General features: G+C 46.1%; 1 protein-coding gene across 1 annotated transcript in view; it reads right to left on the reverse strand.

Annotated features, from left to right (window-relative positions):
* CRTAP (cartilage associated protein) overlaps window positions 1–26466 on the reverse strand; it is a 37447-nt gene extending 10981 nt beyond the window's left edge. Inside the window, exons 1-6 of the mRNA XM_055414734.2 lie at window positions 25865–26466; window positions 21689–21838; window positions 17673–17844; window positions 13249–13377; window positions 2509–2654; window positions 1149–1232 (exon numbers count right to left, since the gene is read on the reverse strand). Coding sequence (XP_055270709.1) covers window positions 1149–1232; window positions 2509–2654; window positions 13249–13377; window positions 17673–17844; window positions 21689–21838; window positions 25865–26335 — 1152 coding nt within the window. The 5' untranslated portion in view covers window positions 26336–26466. The remainder of the gene's footprint in view (window positions 1–1148; window positions 1233–2508; window positions 2655–13248; window positions 13378–17672; window positions 17845–21688; window positions 21839–25864) is intronic.
* Between the last annotated feature and the right edge of the window lie 1108 nt (window positions 26467–27574).

The following is a 27574-nucleotide window of genomic DNA, read 5'->3' on the forward strand; positions in this document are numbered from 1 at the left end:
CACAAAACTGACAGAAAGATTGGGACGTGGGTTTCCAGAGTCTTCAGAGTGCTGAGTAATTGAATATTCACTGTTTTTATAAAGTTAAAAAATGAACTTATTGCTCAGACACAAAAAGGAATGCAATTATGCCATTTGCAGAGACATGAATGGACGTAGAGATTGTCATACTAAGTAAGTCAGAAAGAAAGAAACAAATATATATTAATTCATGTATGTGGAATCTAAAAAATGATACAGATGAACCTATTTGCAAAGCAGAAATAGAGACACAGGCACAGAGAACAAACTGCACGGATACCAAGGGGGAAAGGGTGAGGTGGGAGGAATTGGGAGGTGGAGACTGACATATATACACTATTCATACTATGTATAAAAATAGATAACTAATGAGAACCAACTGCATAGCACAGGGAACTCAATGCTCTCTGGTGACCTAAATGGGCAGGAAATCCAAAAAAGAGAGGATATATGTATACATATGGCTGATTCACTTTGCTGTATAGCAGAAACTAACACAACACTGTAAAGCAACAGTATTCCAATATAAAATTAAAAAAAAAAAAAAAAAGATGCCTGGGAGCTTCCCTGGTGGCTCAGTGGTAAAGAATCCGCCTGCTAACGCAGGAGACATGGGTTTGATCCCTGATCCAGGAAGATCCCACATGTCACGGAACAACTAAGCCCATGGGCCACAACTATGAAGCCTGTGCTCCAGAGGCCCAGGGCCTCCACTACTGAGACCACTTGTCCTAGAGCCCATGCTCCGATACAAGAGAACCCAGCACAGTAAGAAGCCCACTCACCACAACTAGAGAACCTACACAGCAACGAAGATCCAGCACAGCCTCAAATAAGTAACTAAACAAATAAATAAGACAAAAACGATGCCTGGACGGCTCCTGTGATGGGTGACTAGAGGATGGCTCCCAACTCTGCCAGGAAACGTGGTGCTTCAGCCTGGGTTTCCTAGAAGCCCTTCTTGCCCAGGTCAGTCCACTGACGTGTTAAAACACTCACAGAAACCGTGTTTCCCAAGGCCTCTTCTGGATTTCATTTCAGGAATGACAGGGTCTCCCAGTGATTTTTAACAAAGATGTGAGGAATATTTTCTCTCAGTCAGTCGTGTGCTAAACATGAAAGCTCACCTCATCGTCATCCATGAGATTTTCCTTAGCAAAGTCATACAGCTCTTTCTGGAGCATGGTCACGTTAAAGAACTGGACTGCTTCCTGTTCAGACACAAACAGAGAACAGTGTATACAACCAACCATTTAACAGGAAAACTGGGGTGCAGAGGGAACAAGGAGTTGGGGTTTCTCTGGTGAGGGGATGACGAAAATATGCAAAATTAAATAGTGGTAACAGCCATGCAGCGCTGTGAATACACGAAAACCTCTGAATTGTGCACTTCAAATGCATGAACTTTCAACTATATGAATTATATCTCAATTTGAAAAACAGTGGCCAATCCCGGGTGAATGAAAGAGAAATGAATGTGTGTGTGTCTAACAGTGAGGCTGAAGGAAGATGTATGTACAACAAACCAGGACAGCCAGCACAAACCTCAATGAAAATACAACTTAAGGGCACGTGAGAAAAGATACTCTGAAAGTGATAAATAATACACAAGTTTCCCTGAACACGTGCAAAACTGTGTGTGTGCGTCAAAAGAATGAAATGATGATCCATCCATAAACAACCCTGCCATGGAATTGTTAATTACGAAAAAAAAAATGGTATGAGAGTAACAAGGGAACCATTCATGATGAAATTCTCAGAAAAAAATCAAAGTTGTAAAACAGTATGCAGGATCCCATTTTTGTAAAAATAACTACATGCTGCATATACGGCAAACATACAGCTTTACCACAGCATGAGGCAGAGAAAACATAAAATCAAGAGGCAGTGTCAATTCCTGACTGACATGTTTCTGTAATGCTTGAAATTTCAGGAGAGTTTGCGGATTTAGAAAAGAGAATAAAGGGGTAAAGTGTTAAAAGACAAAAAAGCGACAGAAGCAAGTTGAGATCCCCTTGTTTCTGAAATAGCCCTTCTCATGCTTTTGAACTGTGGTGCTGGAGAAGACTCGAGAGTCCCTTGGACTGCAAGGAGATCCAACCAGTCCATCCTAAAGGAGATCAGTCCTGGGTGTTCATTGGAAGGACTGATGCTAAAGCTGAAACTGCAATACTTTGGCCACCTCATGCGACGAGTTGACTCACTGGAAAAGACTCTGATGCTGGAAGGATTGGGGGTGGGAGGAGACGGGGACGACAGAGAATGAGATGGCTGGATGGCATCACCGACTCTGTGGACATGAGTTTGAGTGAACTCCGGGAGTTGGTGATGGACAGGGAGGCCTGGCGTGCTGTGGTTCATGGGGTCGCAGAGAGTCGGACACGACTGAGCGACTGAACTGGCCCGCACTGAAAGGCGCCAGGCTGTCTCCCGGAAGTGGGATAAAGACTAGGGCGGAAACGCGAGGCCCGGAGCGCCGGCGCTCACCGGTCTGGGCTGGAAATGCTCGTCCGTCAGCGCCCACTTGTCCCTGTGGTACTGATAGTACACCAGGTTCTGCTGCATGACCTTGTCGCTCTGGTCAAAGAGCAGGTAGCTGACCGCACAGGGCGCCGCGTTCTTTAGGTCGTTCACTGTGGGCGGAAGAGAGAAAAGAGGAACAGGAAGTCAGCCAGCCTCTCAGGAGAGGAACAGTTCCCCGGTGAAGAACAGCTTCCAGGAGAAAAAGATCACCAACTAGCCCCCTCTCCGAGCCCCTCCGACGGAACGCCTGCAATGACGGAAAAAAAAACAACTCAGGGGTGAACAGGCCGTAGACAGGATCTCCAGGGAAAAGTGGAATCCATTTGTGAAAATGACAGAAGTTCCTCGGTACACAGAGGCCAAGGCAGAAGTAACTAATCAGTCCCCGTCAGGCCACAGTGACCTGGGCTGGTGTCACACCCCTGGGTCCTGAGCAGGCCTGCGTCTGGAGGCTCAACTCTCACGGGTCTGACGGAGGATGTGCAAGCAAATGAGCCCCCCTTGGAGCTGTACTGCCCGCTCCCCTCTTGTTGGGACCACAATCTCCAGAGCCAGGCAGGCCCACAAAAAGCCACAAGAAGCCCAGGGCACCCAAAGATCTGTGGATCCTCCTGGGTTAGAAGAGCTTCGTAAAGTCACCTGGTCTCCCCTCCTCCTGTCCTGGTGCTGGGTTCCCTCCTCCACCCTCCTTCCTGAGAAGGTGCTCCCCACCTGTGGAGGAGGTGCTCCCTCAGCAGAGTGGTTTTCCAGGTGCTGAGATTTCTCGATGGGGGGAAAGGGAAAGGGAAGAAGGAATGAGACACTGGACCCTGGGCGTTTTCTTCTGGCACATTTCCCTCTCCTTGACAACCCAGGAACAGGACTTCCCTAAGGCTCTGTCTGCCCAGGTAACCAGATCTGGTGTGAAGTAGTGCTGCCGCCTTGTGGCCTTTCCATAACTACACCTTTAAAACCCCCACTTAAGGACACTTCCTGTTTGCCAACCCTGCAGGGACTGGAAATGACGCCTGCCTTCAAGAAATGCACTGCAGTAGGCTATGAAAAATATTCAACACGGGGCCAACTTTCAGAAAGCCAACTTCAAAAGGTAAATTTCATTCATACTGTTTTTTAAAAAGTAATGGAAAAGCTGCTCCATATGACTCAGTTCAGTTCAGTCACTCAGTCGTGTCTGAGTCTTTGCAACCCCATGGACTGCGGCATGTCAGACTTCCCTATCCATCATCAACTGGAGCTTGCTCAGACTCATGACTACTATTATATGTATGTGACATATATCCATATGACCACTATTCAGGTCAGTTTAGTTCAGTTGCTCAGTCGTGTCCGACTCTTTGCGACCCCATGAATCACAGCACGCCAGGCCTCCCTGTCCATCACCCCACTATTAGAGAAATGCAAATCAAAAATGCAAGGAGGAATCACCCCACACCCATCAGCATGGCCATCAGCAAATGGTCTATATACAGACAACAAATGCAGAGACAGAGTGCAGCAAAGGGAATCTTCCAACCAGGTTGTTATGAATGTAAATTGGGTATCAGGCACTCTGGAGAACAGTGTGGAAGTTCATTAAACAGACTAACAGTAGAGCTAGCATATGATTGGGCCACCCCAGTCCTGGGCATGTAACTGGAAAAACCAGAATTCCAAGAAACAAGTGCACCCCAGCACTTAGTGCAGCCCTGATTGCAGTAGGCAGACATGGAAGTCACCACAATGTCCATCAACAGATGAACGGAAAAAGAAGAGATGCCACATGTTTACATTAGACTATTACTCAGCCATACAAAGATGAAATGATGCCACTGGCAGCCACACTGACAGACCTAGACATGATCATACCAAGTGAAGTAAGTCAGACTGGGAAAGACAGATAGTATACGAGATCACTTAGATTTGGAATCTAGAAATAATAAATAATTCATTTATGCAACAAAAAGAGACTCACAGAGTTGGAAAACGAACTTATGGTCCACAAAGGGGAAATTAGGGTGGAAGGGATGAATTTGGAGGTTAGGATTAGCAGATGCACTCTTTTATACATAAAACAGATAATCGAGAGGGACCTACTGTACACCACAGGGAATTCCATGAAACATGCTGTAAAATTGCAGGGAAAGGATCTGAAAAACAATACATCCATATGTGTGCATAACAGAACCAATTTGCTGTACAGCTCCAACAAACACTATAGTATAAATCAGTTCTATTTCAGTTCTATTTTAAATTTTTAAAAATTACATTTAAAAAAAAAGCAGTCCCTACCATACTGCCCCCAGGTCATGGGGACCCAGGCTGGTGTCACATCCTTGCACCCTGAGAGGCTTGGGTCTCAAGACTGGACTCTCATGGGGCTGAGGGAGCTGGGGACTATCTGCCATCAAAGCAGAGCCCCTTGGACCTGTAAGGGCCGGTCCCCTCTGGATAGGAGCACAATCTCCAGATGCAGGCAGGCCCTTCAGAAGCTACATGAAGCCCAGAGCATCCAAAGACTGGTGGGCCCTCAGGCTGGAAGAGCTTCCAAAAGCCAGCAGGTCTCCTGGACGTGTCCTGGTGAGGGAATTCAGCACCAACCTCGGACGACATCACCCTCAGCAGAGTGGTTTTTGCAGGGGCTGGGATTTGTCCGTGGGAAAAAGGGGGTAAAGGAATGAGACACAGGCCCCTGGGCATTTCTCCTGGCATCTTCTGCTCCCTTGACAAGCCAGGAATTGACTGACTTTCCTGAGGTTTTGGCTGCCCAGGTGATCAGACCTAGGTGTGAGGAAGTGCTGCTGCCTGGTGGCTGTTTCTTGTTCCTGTGTGAAGTCGCTCAGTCGTGTCCAACTCTTTGCGACCCCATGGACTATAGCCTACCAGGCAGCTCTGTCCATGGGATTCTCCAAGCAAGAATACTGGAGTGGGTTGCCATTTCCTTCTCCAGGGGATCTTCCCAACCCAGGGATCAAACCCGGGTCTCCCACACTGCAGGCAGATGCTTTACCCTCTGAGCCCCCAGGGAAGCAACTTTAAAACCAAGGTTTATGGACAATTCTCCTTCAATAACCCTGCGGGGCTGCAAATGACACCTGCCCTCAAGAAATGCCCTGAGGTAGATCACGGGGAAAAAAAGTCAAAACAAGGTTTACTTTCAAGAAGCCTGCTTCAAAATGTAAATTCCACTCACATTGTTTGAAACAAAGTATGAAAAAGATGCTCTAAATGGCTATTACTAGACAAATGTCAATCAGAACTACAAGGAGGTATTAACTTGCACCAGTCAGAATGGTCATCAGGAAAATGTCTACAAACAGTAAATTTGGAGACAGGGTGGAGCAAAGGAAACCCTCCTGCAATATTCTTGTGAATTTATATCTCTAGGAACTCCGGAGAACATGGTGAAGTCTTTCAAAACTACTGAATAAAAATAGAGTGGGCATATGATTTGGCCACCCCACTCCTGTACAAGTGGAGAAAATGGAATTTCAAAAACATGTGCATCCCAACATTTGGCGCAGTACTGCTTACAACACCCAGGAATGGAAGCCATAACAGTGCCCATTGTTAGATGAACAGAAAACGATGTGGTCCACGTATACAAGGGAATACTACTCACCATAAGAAAGGATGAAATGATGCCTTTGGCAGCCACCTGGATGGACCTAGACACGATCATACTAAGTGAAGCAACTCGGACCGAGAAAGACAAATATTGTATGAGATCACTTACAGTTGGAACCCAAAAACTGATACAAATAATTTATGTGACACAAAGAAACTCACAGTTTCAGAACCAATGTATGATTCTATAAGGGGAAATTTGAGTGGGAGGGATGAAGTAGGAGGTTAGGATTAACAGATACACTCTCATATACATAATATAGAAAATAAAAAAGGACCTACTGTACAGCACAGGGAACTGTGAAACACTCTAACAACCCATAAGGGAAAAGGATCCAAAACACAATACATCTATGTGCGCGCATCACTGAACCAATTTGCTGGACACCTCAAACAACATTCTCCTTGACAGCCCAAGATCTGATTTTCCCGATGCTCTGTCTGCCCAGGTGACCAGACCTGCACATGAAGTGGTGCTGCCTCCTTGTGGTCTTTTCCCATTACTACAACTTTAAAACAGGCTTTTATGCACACTGTTAAGTCAAGTGGGCTTTAAGTCAAGTGGGCATCAGTTCAGTTCAGTTCAGTTGCTCAGTCGTGTCCGACTCTTTGTGACCCCATGAATCATAGCACGCCAGGCCTCCCTGTCCATCACCAACTCCCGGAGTTCACTCAAACTCATGTCCATCAAGTCGGTGATGCCATCCAGCCATCTCATTCTCTGTCGTCCCTGTCTCCTCCCACCCCCAATCCCTCCTAGCATCAGAGTCTTTTCCAGTGAATCAGCTCGTCGCATGAGGTGGCCAAAGGATTGGAGTTTCAGCTTTAGCATCAGTCCTTCCAATGAACACCCAGGATTGATCTCCTTTAGAATGGACTGGTTGGATCTCCTTGCAACAGTCTTCTCCAGCACCACAGTTCAAAAGCATCAATTCTTCGGCGATCAGCTTTCTTCACAGTCCAACTCTCACATCCATACATGACCACGGGAAAAACCATTGCCTTGACTAGACGGACCTTGGTTGGCAAGGTAATGTCTCTGCTTTTTAATATGCTATCTAGGTTGGTCATAACTTTCCTTCCAAGGAGTAAACGTCTTTTAATTTCCTGGCTGCAATCAGAATCTGCAGTGATTTTGGAGCCCAAAAAAATAAAGTCTGACAGTTTCCACTGTTTGCCCATCTATTTCCTATGAAGTGATGGGACCAGATGCCATGATCTTTGTTTTCTGAATGTTGAGCTTCAAGCCAAACTTTTCACTCTCCTCTTTAACAAAGCTACTGGAAGTGATGAAATTCCAGTTAAGCTACTTCAAATCCTAAAAGATGATGCTGTGAAAGTGCTGCACTCAATACACTAGCAAATCTGGAAATCTCAGCAGTGGCCATAGGACTGGAAAAGGTCAGTTTTCATTCCAGTCCCAAAGAAAGGCAACGCCAAGAATGTTCAAACTACCACTCATTTGCACTCATTTCACATGCTAGCAAAGTAATAGTCAAAATTCTCCAAGCCAGGCTTCAACAGTACGTGAACCAAGAATTTCCAGATATTCAAGCTGGATTTAGAAAAGGCAAAGGAACCAAAGATCAAATTGCCAACATCCATTGGATCACAGAAAAAACAAGAGAGTTCCAGAAAAACATCTACTTCTGCTTCATGGACTATGCCAAAGCCTTTGATTGTATGAATCACAAGAAACTGTGGGAAATTCTTCAAGAGATGGGAATACCAAACCACCTGAACTGCCTCCTGAGAAATCTGTATGCAGGTTGAGAAGCAACAGTTAGAACCAGACATGGAAAAACGGACTGGTTCCAAATTGGGAAAAGAGTACATCAAGGCTGTATATTGTCACCCTGCTTATTTAACTTATATGAAGAGTACATCATGCGAAATGCCGGGCTGGATGAAGCACAAGCTGGAATCAAGATTGCCGGGAGAAATATCAATAACCTCAGATATACAGATGACACCACCCTTATGGCAGAAAGCGAAGAGGAACTAAAGAGCCTCTTGATGAAAGTGAAAGAGGAGAGTGAAAAAGCTGGCTTAAATCTCAACATTCAAAAAACTAAGATCATGGCATCCAGTCCCATCATTTCATGGCAAACAGATAGGGAAACAATGGAAACAGTGAAAGACTTTATTCTGGGGGGTTCCAAAATCACTGCAGATGGTGACTACAGCCATGAAATTAAAAGACACTTGCTCCTTGGAAGAAAAGCTATGACCAACTTAGACAGCATATTAAAAAGCAGAGACACTATTTTGCTGACAAAGGTCTGTCAAGTCAAAGCTATGGTTTTTCCAGTAGTCATGTATGGATGTGAGAGTTGAACCATAAAGAAAGCTGAGTGCCGAAGAATTGATGCTTTTGAACTGTGGTATTGGAGAAGACTCTTGAGAGTCCCTTGGACTGCAAGGAGATCAAACCAGTCAATCCTAAAGGAAATCCACCCTGAATATTCATTGGAAGGACTGATGCTGAAGCTGAAGCTCCAATCCTTTGGCCACCTGATGCAAAGAACTGACTCATTGGAAAAGACCCTGATGCTGGGAAAGACTGAAGGCAGGAAGAGAAGGGGATGACAGAGGACGAGATGGTTGGATGGCATCACCGACTTGATGGACATGAGTTTGAGCAAGCTCCGGAAGTTGGTGATAGACAGGGAAGCCTGGCGTGCTGTAGTCCGTGAAGTCACAAACAATCGGACATGACTGAGCAACTGAACTGAACTTGCCTTCAAAAATCCTGCAGGTCTGGAAATAACACCTGCCTTCAAGAAATGCCCCAGGGAAGGTCAGGAAAAAAAATTCAAATAGGGCCAACTTTTAAGAAGTCAATTTGAAGATGTAAATTTCAATCACACTGTTTAAAACGAAAAAAAAAAAAAAAAAAAACAGTGGTAAAAGTGCTCCACAAAGCTATTATGTAAAAAATGCAAATCAGAACTGCAAGAAGGTAACAGCTCACACCAGTCAGAATGGCCATCAGCAAAACATCTATAAACAGCAAATGTGGAGACGGGGTGGAGCAAAGGGAACCCTCCTAATCTGTTGCTGGGAATGTAAAGTGGTAACCAGCACTCTGGAGAACAGTGTGGAGGTTCTTTCAAAACTGAAAATAAAGCAGGGAAAAGGATCCACGCCACTCCTGGGAGTATAATATGAGAAAACTAAATTTCAAAAGACACATGCCCCCCAACGTTCAGTGCAGCACTGCTTACAACACTCAAGGCATCGAAGTCAGTGCAGCGTCCATCAACAGGTGAACAGAAAAAGATGTGGCACATGTGTACAATGGAATATTACTCAGCCATAAAAAAGGGTGAAATGGTGCCACTGGTAGCCACATGGATGGATAGACATGATCAAACTAGAGAAGCAAGTCTAACTGAGAAAGACAAACATCATATGAGATGGCTTACAGTCAAAATCTAAAAATTCATACAAATGAATTAATTTGTGCAACACAAAGAGACTCACAGAATTAAAAAACAAACGTTTATGATTCCCAAAGAAGAAATTAGGGTGGTAGTGATGAATTAGGGTGTTGGGATTAACAGATACACAAAAAGGACCTACTGTAGAGTACACAGAAGCCCAACGTTCTGTAACAACTCATACGGAAAAAGGATTTGAAAAACAGTACACCCGTATGCGTGCATAACTGAATCAAGTTGCTATACAGCTAAAACACAACACTGTAAGTCTAAAAAAAGCCGTGCTTACCACATTCCCCTCAGACCTTGGGGCCCTGGGCTGGAGTCACATCCCTGGGGCCTAAGCAGGCTTTGGTCTCAAGGTTGAATTCTCATGGGGCTGAAGGAGCTGGGGAGGAGGAGCCAAAGAGCCCTTTGGACCTCTGGTGCGAAGTCTACCCTAGATGGGACCAAAATCCAGATTCAGCCAGCCCTTTGAAAAGCTGTTCCAGGTCCAGTGCACCCAAAGATTGGTGGACCCGCTGAGCTGGCAGAGCTTGAAGAAGTCTCCACGTGTCCTGGTGGCTGGTTCCTGGACTCCAGCCTCCTGCAATTAGTTGTCCCACCTCTGGAACACTTGACAACCCAGGAACACTGGTTTAAGGCTCTGGCTGCCCAGGTAACCAGACCTTGGTGTGAAGAAGTGCTGCCACCTTGTGGTCACTTTCCATAACTACAACTTTAAAACCCTTGCTTATGGACACTTCGTGGGCTTCCCTGGTGGCTCAGAGGATACAAAATCAGCCTGCAAGGCAGGACACTGGGGTTCGATTCCTGGGTTGGGAAGATCTGCTGGGGAAGGGAATGGCAACCCACTCCAGTATTCTTGCCTGGAGAATTCTATGGACAGAGGAATCCGATGGGCTACAGTCCATGTGGTTGCAAAGAGTCAGACACGACTGAGCTACTAACACACACACATGGACACTTGCTATTAACAAGTCTGTGGGGCTGGAAATGACATCTGCCCTCAAGAAATGTCCTGGTGTAGGTCTTGGAAAAAGAATTCAAAACAGGACTGACTTTCAAGAAGCCAATTTTAAGAGTTACATTTCACTCACAGTGCTTATTTGTATTTCCAAAAACAAAGACTTCTTGCAGAGCAGCAATAAGTGCTGAAAATCTTGTGTTTTTTAGCTATTATGTCAATTATGTCAATTTCTGATATGCCTGGTGGTTTTTAAAGCAAGTAAAGGTTTCAGAGGAGTGACCAGTGAGTTGCCATAGCGTGGACGTGTCCAGTACAGTGCTGAACTCCAGTGTTCTGGCATGCTGCCACTGAACCCAGCCTGCTCAGTGGTTGGAAGATCCAAGTTTCAATGTCCATCACAATTAGCTCAGTGAAGTGCTGGCACAGCCTCTCATGAAAATGAAACAAAAATACCAGCTGTATTTTCATCCAACAGAACATGTAGAAACTGAACCCAAGATCGGCAATGTGTTGATAAATGCTTGAATTGGGTGATAGTCACCCCTAGTCCATTGGGCTTCCCTGGTAAAGAACCTACCTGCCAATGCAGGAGAGATAATACCAGGTTTGATCCCTGGGTCAGGAAGATCCCTGGGGGAGGGCATGGCAACCCACTCCAGAATTTTGCTTGAGAATCCCATGGACAGAGGAGCCTGGCAGGCTACAGTTCATAGGGTCACAAAGAGTCAGACACAACTGAAGCAACTTAGGACGCACCCCTAGTTTATTATACCATCCTTCCTAATATGTTTTTCAATTTTCAGAAGTGAAAAAAAAAATACATAATTTTCTGTAATTCTAATTAAGATCTTTCCAAGTGTGGATAAATATAAGCCAGTAGTTAAATCTGGGGTCACGTGAGAAGAAGCAGGGAGATTAGAATGGGTGATGTGCTTGATGTTTTTTCTGTATATCTCTGTGATGTTTAGTTTATTGCACTAAACCTATACTACAAGCCTTTTTAGGAAAAAAAACATTTACCTTAAACCAGGTACTTATTTTTTAAAAGAAGGCTCTTCATAAGCAAAGACATTGTCCGGTAGAAGACCGCCCCTCCACACTTGGATGCAGTCAACAAATATTTGCTGGATCATGCTGTGAGCTTGGTGCTGCCCGGTAGGGAAGCGTGTCCATACATTATATAGAGGCAGACTCTTGTCCTCTCCACTAAAGAATCCTTTACCGGATTCACGCCAGGCTGTCAGTGGCAAATAAACTCACCCTTCCCTCCATGAAAGGGGACACAAGAAAGACGCCTCTTTAAAACACTCCTTGGCCTCCTGCTGATCTCAGAAATGTCCCAACCAAGGGCCATTTCGGGCCATTTCATTGCACATTTAGATGGTGTTCAGGTTGCTGAAGATCAGGTTCACTGCTGAGAGAGGCCAGTTACCTTCCTCAGAAAAACATGGTATAAATGTCAGTATCAGAGACTTTTCAGGAACAAAGGAATCATCTTGATTAGCAGCAAAAGTTTAAATTTTTTAGTTAAAATAGAGAAAGAGAGAGAGAATGAAGCAAAATTTTTCTCTTTTTTTCCCCTTTTTGACCTTCAGCAGGCAAGGCCTCTGGTGTGTCCTGGAGAGGAGATGAGGTGGGATTAACAGGTAGGTGGGCAGGTGTCTGCTGTGGGCAGAGGGAACTCCACAAAGAACAAGATGTTCACAGCGGGGGAGGAGGGCTGTGAAAGCCAAAGTCACCTGTCAGTCCTCAAGGACACCTCTGAGGCCCCATGACCAGGCACCCCTGAGTTTGAAAGACAGCCTGGGGGAAGCTAGTCAGACTCCTGCCCCCGGACCAGATATGTCATCAGGAGAGCAGAGTCTTCCCTATAGCAAATGACCCTAGTGACTTCCCACGCTCATCACTGAACCGCCAGGGCACACGCTGCTCAAGCAAGTGGCCCCGGCAATCTTGGTTACAGGGAAAGAAGGGAAGGCAGGAAATTGGGGCTTTGAAGTCTGAATTCCTTTCTTTCTCTCCCATGTGAGCCCTCTGTCCACCTGGAAGGTTCTAATTGAGAAACTCCAAGTTCAAAGCAGGATCACCTGCAATGATCTTAGGGTTAAGAGTATGAAAAGGTCAATGGTGTGGAGGAAGGGAAATAATGATATATATAGTGGTGGGGGTTTAATCGCTCAGTTGTGTCCAACTCTTCTGCAACCCCACGGACCGTAGCCCGCTAGGCTCCTCTAAGTCCATGGGATTTTCCAGGCAAAAATACTGGAGTGGGTGGCCATTTCCTCCTCCAGGGACTCTTTCCCACTCAGGGATAGAAACTGCATCTCTTGCACCTCCTGTATCACAGACAAATTCTTTACCACTGAGACATTAGGGAAGCCGTTGGGAATTCCTAAAAGGTTCCCTTGCAGTCCAGTGGTTAAGACTTCACATTTCCACTACAGGGTGTTCCATTCCTGGTTCGGGAACTAGGATCCTGCAAGCTGCTTGGAGAGGTCAAAAAAAAAAAAGATTAATAAAAACACCAGTTATATAGAGTTTGCCCTGTCAGTGCGTGAATTCCGTAAGCATTCCACGTCTACCAACTGATTTAATCCTCAAGACAATCTTACAAGGTTAGTACTCTCCACTGAGGCAGAAGCTGAGTCTTAGTACCTTGCCCAGATTGTCTAGAAGATGAGTACTTACATTTATAATAAGCGAACTGCAAATAATGATACATGGTAGCCACAAATTTCTCCACCGGATATCCTCCTATGACAGGAGTGAGGTTCTCCTCACACTGTATTTTGCATTCCAGGACCTCCACATAATGATCTGAAAGAACACACAGATTTTCAGGCAGTACATTGATTACTTTCTTTATGTCACTTCTGCCCCACCCCCAAAAACAATTAAGGCAAAAATGATCACGATAAAATGATAAAAGTAAAATATTTGCGCCACTTATGATAAAGGGCTAAACTCTTTAATACATGAAACATGCTAAATCAATAGGAAAAGGACAAAGGCTCACTATAAAAATAGCCAAAAGGATGCTAACAGAAATTATAAAAGGGGCTAAGAAACATTGTGAAAAGATCTTAACCTTATTTGTAATTAAGAAATCCTAAAATAATGTAAGCTATTAAATTGGCAAAATGTTTAAAAGTTGACAACACCCAGAGTTAGGGAGATTCACAATCTCATATTTTGTGGGTAGGAGCAAAAAAGGAACAATTTTTTTGGAGAACAATTTGACAAAATTTATCAAAGTTTAAAATACACATATTCTCTAATCCAGTAGTCTCCTTCTGGGAAAATTTTCTGTAGACTTGGGCACACATAAGCAAACAAACCTGAAAGTAACCCAAATGCCAATCAGCAGGATGGTGATTAGGAAGTTATGGTACATACAAACAACAGAATCCACACAGGTTTTAAAAGAGAGCCGCTGCTGCTGCTGCTAAGTCACTTCAGTCGTGTCCGACTCTGTGTGACCCCATAGACGGAAGCCCACCAGGCAGGCAGACCTAAATACAGCCACATAGAAAGATGTGAAAGACTACATTTCCCAGCCACCTTTGCAGGTCAGCTGGGTCCATATGACTAACTGAGCCAATGAAATGTGGACAGTTAACAACTGATGGATACTACTTCTGGAACTGGTCCCTAAATCCAGCGTGGTCCTCAGCCCTTCCCTCTCCTCCTTTCAGAGTCCAGCATGATGGTACACATTTTGCCAGCAAGACTGTGGAGGAGTAGGCACTCTCCCTGGTTGGTAGGAATACAAAATTCTACCTAAAAATACCAAATAATTTACTGAAACATTCACCCTGAACCATCAATCCCACTGATGCTGACTTTGCAAACACATTTCCATACTTAGCAAACAACAACAAAAACAAAACCCACTAAAATTCCCCAGTACAGTGTAGATGTAATAGCAAAAGACTGAAAGAAAGTGAAAGTCGCTCAGTCACATCCGACACTTTGCGACCACATGGGCTATACAGTCCATGGAATTCTCCAGGCCAGAATACTGGAGTGGGTAGCCTTTTCCTTCTCTAGGGGATCTTCCCAACCCAGGGATCGAACCCAGGTTTCCCGCATTGTAGGCGGATTCTTTACCAGCTGAGCCACCAGGGAAGCCCAAGTGAAAGCCTGGAGCAGCCCAAATGTCTACCAGATGGTAGCACACTCCTCCCCCGACCCTCAACGGAGTACTCAGCAGTAATGAGAAGAATGACACAATCTCTACGAACTAGTTAGGATATACTGTTGAGTGGAAAAAGCATAAAATAGAATAGTGTGTAATGTAAGGTATGTATTCTGTATGAAAGAAGCAGGCACAAAAATAAAGGGGAAAGTGATTTTATATTCACATAACCTTTATAAGGAAAAAAAGATTCAAGCAAGAATTCTCAATACTGTGCTAAATCAGTGCATAGTCAGGGGTGAGGGGGTGGAGAATAGAGAATCTGATGGACAGCAAGTTGTCCTAGTCTGGAAGCATCTGTCCTTGGATGATTAATTTCAACAGTAATTATATTGGGGAACTGGAAAGCACTTCTCTTTCTAGTCAGGACCTAACTGAGAAAGCAAGAGACGTTTTTCACACTATATCCCTTTGTCTTTCACATGCTAAAGTATGTGCTTATATTAATTATCAAAATAAAGTTTGAGATTAAGTATTAATCCAGGGTAACCCCCTCAGGGGAGACACTATTTCACAGGTTAAGAGGTGAGACCACAGTCAGAACACCTGGGTCAGCACAGTCAGCCTTCCCCTGAGGACAAGAAGCACTGGACTTGGGAGGTGGGGGAAAAAACTAGGAGCTTGGGATTAAGAGATCCACACTGCCATGGACAGAACAGGCAAACAACAGAGACCTGCTGTATATATAGGGGGGCTTCCCCAGGGGCTCAGCTGGGGAAGAACCCGCCTGTCAGTGCAGGAGAGGCAAGAAATGAGGGTTTGATCCCTGGGTCGGGAAGAGCCCCAGGAGAAAGGAATGGCAACCCACGCCAGTATTCTTGCCTGGAGAATCCCATGGACAGAGTAGCCTGGCAGGCTACAGTCCACGGGGTCACAGACAGTCAGACATGCCTGAGCAGGCACACCACGCACTGTATTACATGGCACAAGGAACTCTGCCCAATGTCTTGCAATAACCTATAATGGAAATTATATCTGAAAAAAAATGTGTGTATATGTATAACTGAATCACTTTGCTGTACATTTGAAACTAACGCAACATTGCAAATTAACTATACCTCAATTTTTTTTTTGCCAAGCCAGGAGTCTTGTTTCCTGACCAGGGATTGAACCTGTGCCCTCAGCAGTGAAAAATGCTGAGTCCTAACCATTGGACCACTGCGGACGTCCTGGGAACTAGTGTTTAACGGGTACAGAGTTTCAGTCTGAGAAGATGAAAAAGTTCTGCAGATGGATGGTGATGATGGCCACACAGCAATGTGAAAGATTAAGAGACTAACCAAGTGCAATGTGCGGACTTTATTTTGAACCTGATTCAAACCAACAAATAATAAATTTAAGGGACACACGCATCTTTATGCCATTTCTAAGATGACTGGGACACTGGATATTTGATGACGAGATCAAGGAATTGTTGTTACAATTCTTTTAGGTATAATAGTTTGGTGGTTATGTTAAAAAAAAGAGTTCTTATCTTTTAGAGGTATCATTGAAAGATGACAAATGACATGAGGGAACACCCGGGATTCGCTTTAAAATAACGTGAGAGGGAAGGGGGCAGTTTTCAGATGACACTCTGCCATGAGTTGACAATAGCGAGGCTGAGTCATGGGTAGGTGGGCTTTCTTCACGCTCTTCTATATTTTGTATGTGTTTGAAATATTCCATAATAAAAACGTTTGTTAAGAAAAATAAAGGTACTCTGTAGAAAAAGAGTTTCACAAGCAAAAATTTACTAAAAACAACAACAACAAACCACCATCCTGGACTCAATAACCATAAAAGAGCAGACGACCCTCAGACCCATTCCAGACTTATCTGACCTGGGACCCCTTCCTGCAAGGGGCAGTTTGAGGGTCTGTGTTCCCAAACCACTTAGAGACATCTCTTGGCCATTTCCTATTCTCTGGAGCACTGCTGCCCACTAATGGTTAAAGAAAATCCCTAGGGCTGTTTATGTGTTTTCAATTTTCTTTTTTTGGCCAAGCCTGAAGGAATGCAGGATCTTAGTTCCTTGATCAGGATCAGAATTGAACCGGTGCCTCCTGCAGGGGAAGCTCAGTGTCTTAACCATTGGACCACCAGGAAAGTCTTCAATTTTCTTTCTTCACTTTTTCTTGTGCTTTCCAAACTTCTTAAAATAAGCATGCATTATTTTATCATCAGAAAATGTTTTCTTTTTTCCCAAAAGTTACCTTGTGTATATGTGTTAGTCACTCAGTCGTGTCTGACTCTTTGTGACCCCATGGACTGTAGACCGCCAGGCTCCTTTGCCCCTGGAATTCTCCAGGCAAGAGTACTGGAGTGGGTTGCCATTTCATTCTCCAGGGGATCTGTCTGACCCGGGGATCGAATCTGGGTCTCCTACATTGCAGGCAGATTCTTTACCGTCTGAGCCACCAAAGTTGCCTTAGTGATCACTAATTATACTCTTCATTCTTGGAGAAGGAAATGGCTACCCACTCCAGTATTCTTGCCTGGGAATTTCCACAGACAGAGGAGCCTGGCAGGCTACAGTGGAAGGAGTCACAAAGAGTCAGACATGACTTAGTGATCGAGCATGCAGGCTCTGCATGCTGAAAAATTGCCATAATCAAAGTTATCTCCCTAAGCTGAGGTGTGAGATGCTTTGGGGCTCAATTTTATTTTTCTGCAAGTCTGTAGGAATCTGCAGTCGAGTAGGACTGATGAAACAGACCTTCTCCACAGGCCTGTGTCTGGACACCATACTCAGTGTTCCTCTAGAAGCTCCAGCCAAGTCAGAGGCTAATCCACGTCTGTGTCAGCCACCCCAGTTAACCCACTCTCATTTAAGCTCAAAGTTCCTCAGAGGCCACCCGAATCCCCTAGAAGGCATGTAGAACTTGCAGGGGCAGCTGTGTCCTTTATGTCGAGGATACAACCCACTACTGACCTGCGACAGAAAGATAGAAATCCTTGAAGTCCCTGATCTCCCGGGAGCCCTCGCAGGCAGCGAGACACTCATAGAAGGCCTTGAAGAAGTCGGGGAGGGCCAGCTCCATGTCGGTGATGCATGTCCTCCAGTTCTCGCCATTGTACGCCCGCACAGCTCGGATGAACAGGCTCTGCAATCATCGGAAAGTCGACACATAACAAACGCTGGAGAGGGTGTGGAGAAAAGGGAGGGATGTCGATTGGGGCAGCCACCATGGAGAGCAGTACGATGTATGGAGGTTCCTTAAGAAACTAAAAATAGAGCTACCATATGATCCTGCCATCCCACTCCTGGACATGCGTTCAAAAAAAATGAAGACTAGTTCCAAAAGATACATACACCACTATGCTCATAACAGCACTGTTTACAATAATCAAGACCCATGGAGGCAACCTAAATGTCCATCAACAGATGAATGGATAAAGACGTGGTACATTTATACATATATGAAAAAGAATGAAATAATGTCACTTGCAGCAACGTCGATGGACCTGGAGATTATCATGCTGAATGAAGTCAGAGAAAGACAAATGTCATATGATACCACTTACATGTGGAATCTAAAAAAATGATACAAATGAGTTCATACACAAAACAGAAATAGAATCACAGACAGAGAAACAAACTTATGGTTACCAAGGGGGAAAGGGACCAGGAGGGATATACAGGGAATTTGGGGTTAACAGTTACATATTAGTATCTATTGGGTTGGGCAAAAAGTTCATTTGGGTTTTTCCATAAGATCTTATAAAATATAAAATGGATAAACAAGGATCTACTGTAGAGCACAGAGAACTATACTCAGTATTTTGTAATAAGCTATAACAGAAAAGAATCTGAACATATATATGTATACATGTATATATATATATATATATATATATATATGTACACGTATGTATAACTGAATCACTCTTTTGTCCACCTGACACGTTGTAAATCAATCAAAAACAAAACAACAGGCTCTGGAAAATAGAGAGAAGTCAAGGAAGGTCCAGACATGAAGAGAGACAGACTTGTCCTCCCAAAAGGAATCAGATTATCATGAAGCTTGACTCTCATTAACTCCGGACAAACCATGCTCACTTCCTTTTTTTTTTTTAATTAAAAAAAGGTTTTTTTTTACAATGTTGTGCCGGTTTCTGCCATGCAATAAGGCAACTCGTCCATAATTATACACACAGCCCCTCCCTCTCTAGCCTCCCTCCCTTCTGCATTCCACCCACCCAGGTCATCACAGAGCGCCAGACTGGGTTCCCTGTGCTGCACGGCAACTTCTCCCCAGCTAGGAAGGCGGTCAGTGACTTACCTACATCAAGATTTTTCTACCTTGTTCACAGTGCTACAGTTATTTTATTTAACTCAAAAACTAGCAGATACTTGATAATAAAATCGAGTTTGAATCAAGGAAAAAAAGGAAAACACCAGGGACAGAAACCAGAGCAGTGGCTGCCAGGGGTCAGGGGCAAAGGCACGACTGCAAAGGGGTATGAGAGAAATTCAAAACAATTTTTTTTTTTTTTTTTACGGAGGAACTTTTTAGGGGAGAAGAGAATGTCTGTATGATTGTGGTGGTAGTTGTATGACTGCACACGTTTGTCAAAACTCATCAAATTATACATTTAAAATTAGAAGATTAGTTTTAAATAAATTATACCTCCATAAAGCTGATTTTAAAAATCGGTTCTAGGAAAAAATATAAGCTAAAGCAACTGTCAGACACCCCTTACCCTAACAGCAAAGTATAAACTAGGAGTTTCCACATGTCTGCACAAGTTCCTGCGTAGGGCAGCCACATGCCAGCCAGTGGAAACATCAAGGAATTCCTGCTACCTGTTGCCTCTACCAGGTACCAGGAATAACTAGGGCTGAGGAAGCAGCTTCAGCTTCACCAGAAATAAGTAGAGATCTTGGACACATGCAGAAAGCTGCTAACTCGGAGGGGCCAGGACAGGTCTTGAAATATACATGTGGCTCTCCATTGGGAGTTTTGTTTTCAGCTGCTCTGGACAGGGGGTATTTGAGGGTCACCCCTGGGACCTGGAATTTTCACCCAACTTAAAGTCTAAGGTTAGGAAGGTGGATCTCCTTATACTTCCTGGGCAGGCAGCATCCCCTGGAAGCACGACAGGCAAAGAACTGAAGCTCTGCCTGGAGATGGATAGGGGTTGGGGGGAAGGGGAGTGGGGGGCAGGGCAGGGGAAGCAGAAACACCAGACCGCTGGCTCTGCAGAAATGGCAGGGTGGCAGCAGAAAGAAAGCCCTGCAGAGGGACTTCCCTGGTGGTCCAGTGGTTAAGAATCTGCCTTCCAATGCAGGGGACATGGGTTCCACCCCTGGTCAGGGAACTAAGATCCCACATGCCTCAGAGCAACTAAGTCTGCGGGCCACAACTACTGAGCCTGCATGCCCCAGAGCCTGCGAGCTACAACAAAAGATCCCGACGCAGCCAAATACATAAAACAGAAAAGAAAACAAAGAAAGCTCTACAGAGAGAGGATGCCCCTAAGCACAGTGCGAGGGCCACACGCACACATCTCTTTTCCCCAAACCCAATGAACAATAACAGGGAAGAAAGTAAAAAGGGATCAATTCTTCTTACTGGAGATCAGGAAAGGAGCAAGCAGCAGACAAGAGATTTCAACAACTTTTGGAAAGACAGAAAGCCAAATGATCAGAGAGGAGGGTCCTCAGGGGAGGTGAGCTACACAACCCATAGACACCTGCAGGTACCAGGGACCACGGAGGCTGGCACGAGGTGGGGGATGGAACACTGGGCTGAGTGTCTGAACCTAGCTGTTGGAACCTGGGTTCCCCCGCCAGCAGCCATCTGCTCCCCTAAGGGACCACAACTTCCAAAGCCACTCCTCCTCAGAGACTGGTGGTCTGTTCTAGAGATTCTACCCATAAAGGCTGAGGGGCCAGGGAGCGGGCACAGCAGTCAAGCTGAGGTATGGGCTGAAACCCAGGAATAGGTGAGGTCTCCAACTCAGCCGAGAGACCGCCATCCCTCTCCCCAGACTGGCTCTCAGACACTCCGCCAGCGCTACAGAAGGCTGGGGAATTCTTCCCTGGAAACCAGATGGGCTCCAGAAAAGAGACTTTGCCCACGATGTTTGAGGGTCACCACTGGCAAAAAAGTGAGCCTGCAGTCTGGTCACCGATGGGAAACCCTAGAGTCAGACCTGAGGCTCTAACAGCTCCCATGGGTCCTTCCAACCCGTCCCTCTGCTTTCAAGCCCTGCTTCTGCTCCACTGGCACCCACACCCCTGGAGCCCAAACTCGACAGGCCCAGCCAGCAGTAAGTGTCCTGGACTCTTCCTCTTCTCACTGCCCTCACTCATGCTCATCAGAATCCCCTCTGCAGATGCACAGACTTAAATATCCTGTAATCTGTTGAGTCTGTCCTCCTAGGACCTATATTCCCCTTCCATCTTGAGAGAGATGCTGTGTGTATGTATAAAAATACATGTTTCCTAGTTTCATTAAAGACGAAGACCTATTTCCTGTTTCTTCTGTTCTTAGTCATTTTCAGATGATTTCCAAGACCCATTTTTATACCGTCTTAAAACTGAATGATGAAATGACCATATTTCTAAAATGTAGCATTTAAAGGAAAAAAAGTGACTTTAAAATCACCATGCAAAGTAAAATTACATTCTTAAATGGATCAACTTGGTGTTAAAAAGGCAATCATTTTTTCTTCTTTTTTTAATTTTTGGCCATACCCCACAGCATGTGGAATCCAGTTCCCTGGCCAGGGATTAAACCTGCACCCCCTGCGTTAGCAGCAAGAGGTCTTAACCACTAGACCACCAGGGAAATCCCAAGGCAGTCATTTCTGTTGTCATAATACTCATTAAATGTCATCAAAAACCACTATCAGTCCTTCAGTGTCAATAGCTTTTCACTAAGATACACGTCTTCAAAAATCCACACTGCCACTAACCACTGTGTAAAAACCCCAATGTACCTCGTACGACTTGGTTTCCAAGTCTTTAATGTAGTCCTCGGCATCGGGCAGGCTCTTGTAATAAGCCATGTTTCTCTTCATCATCTCGTCATCAGGATGCTTCAGTAGAAAGGTGTGAGCAGCTGCAATGGCTTTCGGAAGATTATTTGCCTAAAGTCCAGAGAGGAGAGACAAGTGCTACTCAGTGGGTGGTAAGCGTGATTTCTGTAAAACAAGAATGTCTGTTCAGTCCTTAGGCAATTTTGTGTTTCTACACAGTGTTTCCAGCTAAGGGCTCAGTGATTTCCAAGGCCCAGCATACCTGGTCCAGCCACTCGGCATGAGCGTTCATTCCCTGTGGGTGAGCCGATGTACCCTCTGTGCCTGCCCCGATCTACTCTTCCATCTCCACCCTGCCCTGCCCAGAAGGCTGGTGTACGGGCTGTCCCTGTGGACTCCCTTGCCCTCCAGCTTTCAGTGGGTTCAGCCCCAACAGGTGCCCAACAGGAGACTGAAGAAAGGGAAGAGAATAAGGCTGGGCTGTTTTCGTCCTGGCTCCTTCCCTGCAAGGTTGCTCCCTTAATTGATGGTCACAGCCCTTCTCAGTGGAGGGTCTCTCCATCTAGTCTCTCTCCATCCACGTTACCCCTTCTGGCCTGGGAGGTGGGTCACACCCCACTGTCACCAACTTTTGTAAGTAACCGCCTTATTCATAAGTATTCCTCCAGTTACCCTGTATGACTATATCACATCTTTTCTACCAGAACCTTGACGGATAGATCAGTATTTTCCTGGGTTTCTCACAGAACCTCTTTCATCTTACCGAGGACCCCCACCACCTCCTCATTCACTCATCCATTCACTCAGCAAATATTTGTTGAGAGCCTCTACAGGACAGGTGCTGTTCTAGGAAGTGAGTCTTGAGGGGTTGGAAGTTAGATCCCTGCCTATACATGCAAGTGAGTCCTCCCTTTCCCCACGACCTCAATCAAGAGACTCTTATATATATATATATATATATACACATATGAAAGTAAAAGTGAATCACTCAGTCATGTGTGACTCCTGGTGACCCCATGGACTATACAGTCCATGGAATTCTCCAGGCCAGAATACTGGTATCTTTCCAACCCAAGGATTGAACCCAGGTCTCCCGCCTTGCAGGAGGATTCTTTACCAGCTGAACCACCAGGGAAGCCCAAGAATACTGGAGTGGGTAGCCTATCCCTTCTCCAAGGGAAGTTCCCAACCCAGGAATTGAACCGGGGTCTCCTGCATTACAGGCAGATTCTTCACCAGCTGAATTATCAAGGTATATATTTATCAGGGTATATAAGTATATATATGTATTTAATTAATGTATTTGTCTGTGGTGGGTCTTAGTTGCAGCATGTGGGGTCTAGTTTCCTAACCAGGGATCAAACCCAGGCTCTGTATATTGGGAGTGAGGAGTCTTAACCACTGGACCACAAGCCTCTTTTGTGTCATCCTGTCTTCTGCATTCCTGGCAGCTGGCAGAGTTCCTAGGACAAGGCAGGACTCGCTAAGTACCAGTGACTTGGACAGCACATCACGACTACATAATATTTCCATGAAATTAATTCATGTTTCCCTCTCTTTTCCCTTCTTTCTTTTCTCCCTATTCGGTGGTGATCAGCTGATTCTGAGTCTCACTGCCTCAGGGGAGGTCAGGACACAGAAGTATGACCAAATCCCTTGTACTCCTTAGAGAACTTGGCAAGTATGTGAAGAAGAGGAATTCGAGAGAGGGAACTGCAGGAAGAAGCTGACTGGCCTGGAAAAAGACAGAGGAAGGATTTCCGTCGGTTCCGGATCCGAGGTTCCACTGCAGCGGATATGGGTTCAATCCCTGGTTGGGGAACTAAGATCCAGTATGCCATGCCACATGGCCAAAAAAAAAAAAAAAAAAAACCACCAAGGAGGAGGAAGAGGAATCCTCTAGGCTAGAAAAAACTCCCTCCTTGGGGTCTGCAGGGGCAGCAAGGTCTGTGGCCCTTGATCCTCAGGTTTGGTACCTGCAGGCAGAGCCCAGAAGTCTTCAGGGAAGAAGGAGGTGCCATGAGGTGAGTGAAAAGGCTCGCAGAAAGGGATCGGGACACCTCCCTGTGTGGACACGCGAGCAGCAAACAGAGGGCCCCTTCCCCCACCATGGATGTCATGGCCCCTCCATGCCCCGAAATCACAGCACGACCTGGGGGAGGGAGGGGGGACCCATACATGTGCAGGGAGACTCCTTCAGCCAATCCAGAGGCACCCTCGGGGGCAGGAATTAGGGAATTCTATTTGGGGAGAGGGATATTTGGCACGGTCTGGATCTCTGAAAATCAAAGGGCAGCAAACAGCCTGGGCAGAAACTACTCAGAAACGCGAGCCTAGTCATTTGGAGATAATGGCAGAGCCTGCCCTGGAGTGGCGGGTGGTGGTGCTAAGGACAGACTTCCAGATGTCCGTGCTGATGTCTGAGGAATGCCCTCTAGTGTCCAGGAGTGGGACTGTCTCCCTGCCCCCCCCCCGCCCCCGGCCCCTCCCTCCCCCCAACCCCCTAGACCCCTGTGGAAGCGCATAGCCCTAACCACCTGACCGCCGTGGAATTCCCTTTACTGACTTTAAGTAAGTGATTGTCACAAGACCTGTAAAGGGTTTTGAAGAGAAGTTATGAATTTCCTAGCCTTTGCGGATGCCACGATGGACGAAACCCCTGCCTTCCGGTCACCCTGAATTAACTGTTCCTCCCCTTTTGCCTCGTTTCACACTCATCCGTATTTTAAAGACATCAGAGCTTCCATTATTCTCCAGGTTTAAAAATAAAACGTCTCCCCCTTGATTATGTGACTCAAATTTGGCTCAGACTGTATGTGACAAAAGCTCTACAAAAAAGAGGATTAAATGAGTCTTTTTCAGCGTAAAAATATAGTGCTTGTATGAGCCAGCCATCATTTCTGAGTTCCTGAAATGTATTAATCTCATCCCCGGTCTATTTTAAAACTGTTTTTTTTTTTTTTTTTGCTAGGACAAACATTCACAAATCTGATACTTTATATACATCTGTAGCAGGCATAGAAATAACCCAGTTTTTCTCCTATTTAGGGTTTTGTGCTATTTTATGGCCCCTATGAATGCAACATACACGTGGACCCGTTTCAAAGAAATATGAAAAGCAGATCTTGCAGCCCAAAGACACAGAGTTTACCAAATCGTCTTCCAATAAAGTGGAAACAGCTTTAAGAGGGCTCTCTTGGCAAAACCCATTGACGACCCGCCAAACTAAAGCCTTTTTATTCAGTTAACAGGGAATTCAGCCCATTCTTAAAACTTCGGGGTCCCCCGTGTAAGGACCTAGACTGTAGACAACTGCAATTTGTGGCTATTTTTAGCCAGCAATCACAGGCGGAATGCAAGCGGTCACAAAGAGGAAGAAGACAACCGCGTCACACGGTAGATGAAAGCCAGCGGAGAGCGCCAGCCCGGAGCTCAGGTTCTCCTCCTCCAAGCAGGGAAGTGTCCTTCCAAGGAGCCCTGACCTTTTAAGTTCCTTTTTAAAAGAGACTGGCCGGCCCCGCAGGTCCTCTTCCGCCCTACTCACTTGAGAAAAGGGATTTTGATGGTATTTACTAAAAACAGGACTGATGCTAAAGCTGAAACTCCAATACTTTGGCCACCTCATGCGATGAGTTGACTCACTGGAAGAGACTCTGATGCTGGGAAAGGTTGGGGGCGGGAGGAGAAGGGGACGACAGAGAATGAGATGGCTGGATGGCATCACCGACTCGATGGACATGAGTTTGAGTGAACTCCGGGAGTTGGTGATGGACAGGGAGGCCTGGCGTGCTGTGATTCATGTGGTCGCAAAGAGTCGGACACGACTGAGCGACTGAACTAAAAACAGAAGTCTGTCTTCAAGTTAACACTGTGCTAGTCGTTATATATACATCCTCTGCCTCGGAACCACCTTTCAAGAAAAGTGTTTTTCATCTTTATCTATGAAATAGAATACGGGGAAGAGGATTTGAAGGCCTCCCTTAGCGACGCCGAGTGCGAGAACCAGGTCAAGAAAGGGCGGTGGGACGGGGCCCAGGAGGCAGGCACCAGGCAGGGGTCTAGGGGCGGGCCTAGGGGCGTGGCCTGGGCTCGGCGCGGGGGCGTGGCCTAGGCGTAGGGCGGGGCGAGCGGACTTGCCTTGAAGTAGGCGAACTGCAGGAATTTGTAGGGCTCTCGGCGCTGGAAGTCCGCCAGTACTTCGCGGCTGGGCTGCGACTGGCGGAAGGCCGGCAGGCCCTGCTTGCAGCGTTTGAGGCAGTGCGCGCGGCGCAGCAGGCCCCCGAAGAGGCGCAACTCCGGGTAGCGCGCGAGGCCGGCGGCGGGCTCGGGCTGCGGCGCCGCGCTGCAGTTGCGGTGGCAGAAGGCCTCGCTGTCCCGTAGCAGGCGGTGCAGCCGCAGGCTGATCTCCAAGTAGCCCACGCTCTCCGCCCAGTGCTCGCTGCTGTACTGGTCCAGTGCGTGCCGGTAGGCCGACTCGAGCGGCATCAGCTCGTCCCGCGGGAAGCTGCGGAAGCTGTAGCGCTCGTACTGGGCGCGCCCCGAGTGCAGCGCGCATACCGCACATAGCAGCGCCAGCAGCGCCGCGGCCGCCCGGCGCCCCGGCTCCATCGCTCCAGGCGGAAGGAAGGAAAGAGAGGAGAAAGAAGGAAAGGAAAAGGGAGCCGAACGCTGAAGAGGCGGAGACGCCAGCCTCAGGCCCGCCCCGTCCGGCCGCCCCTCCCCACCCAGCCGGGGGGTCCGGGCGAAGCTGCCCGCACGGGGAGGGTGACCTAGGGAGGCGCGCTGCCCTCTAGTTTCTGCGCGTCTAACATTTGATACCCGGCTCCACTGATCGCTCCTTTAGAGAAGGCGGTCTGGAAGCCAGACGCGGCCCTGATGGATCAGCGCTGCTTAGACTTTAGAATCATTTAGAGGACTTTTGAAAAACGCAGATTCACAAGTGACTCCAGAGTTTTTCTTTCACCAAATCTGGCTGAGATGGGGATCTGAAGGTTTGCAGTTCTAACTAGCACACTAGTGAGGGGAATGCTTCGGGTCCACGGCCTACATTTTGATGACCGCGAACGACCTTACATTTCAGTGAGAGAAAGAGACGGTGCATATATAAAATTAATAAGGATTCGGTGGCACTTTGTAAACTATTGAGCAAATCAGGATGCACACACCTTATGACTGCGATTCCACGCTTCAGAATACACTCGAGAAACTTGTATGTGTGCATCAAAAGATGTGGATGGAATGTTAAAGGCAGTCCTGTTATTTTATTATTATTTAAATTTTTGGCCGCACCACTCGACTTTCAGGGATCTTAGTTCCCAACGACCACAGAGCACACCCGTCCCAGCAGTGGGAGCGCCAAGTCCTAACCAGTGGACCGCCAGTGATTAAGTCCCAGCATTGTAATTTTAATTACTTAAACTTTTTATTTTTAAATAATTTACAAAAAATTGCAAGGCTAGTACATACAACTCCTATATATCCTTTAAACATATTCACAAATTAATAACTTATGCCACATTTCTTTTCCTGAATCATTTGAGAGAAGACTGCATACATCAGGCCATTTACCCTTTAATCTTTTAGTATGTATGTCCTAGGAACCAAAACTTTCTGTGCGTGCTCAGTCGTGTTTGACTCTTTGCAACCTCATGGACTGTAGCCCGCCAGGCCCCTCTGTCCATAGGATTCTCCAGGCAAGAATACTGGAGTTGCCATTCCCTTCTCCAGGGGATCTTCCCGACCCAAGAATTGAACCCGTGTCTCCTGCATCGGCAGGCAGATTCCTTACCATTGCCCCACTTGGGAATGAAACTACAATGCTCAAATTCATTAATGATCAAATTCACT

This window comes from Moschus berezovskii, chromosome 24 (assembly GCF_049115385.1).
Source record: "Moschus berezovskii isolate FMDL1 chromosome 24, NW_MosBer_1.0, whole genome shotgun sequence".
In the NCBI taxonomy this organism is placed as follows: domain Eukaryota; kingdom Metazoa; phylum Chordata; class Mammalia; order Artiodactyla; family Moschidae; genus Moschus; species Moschus berezovskii.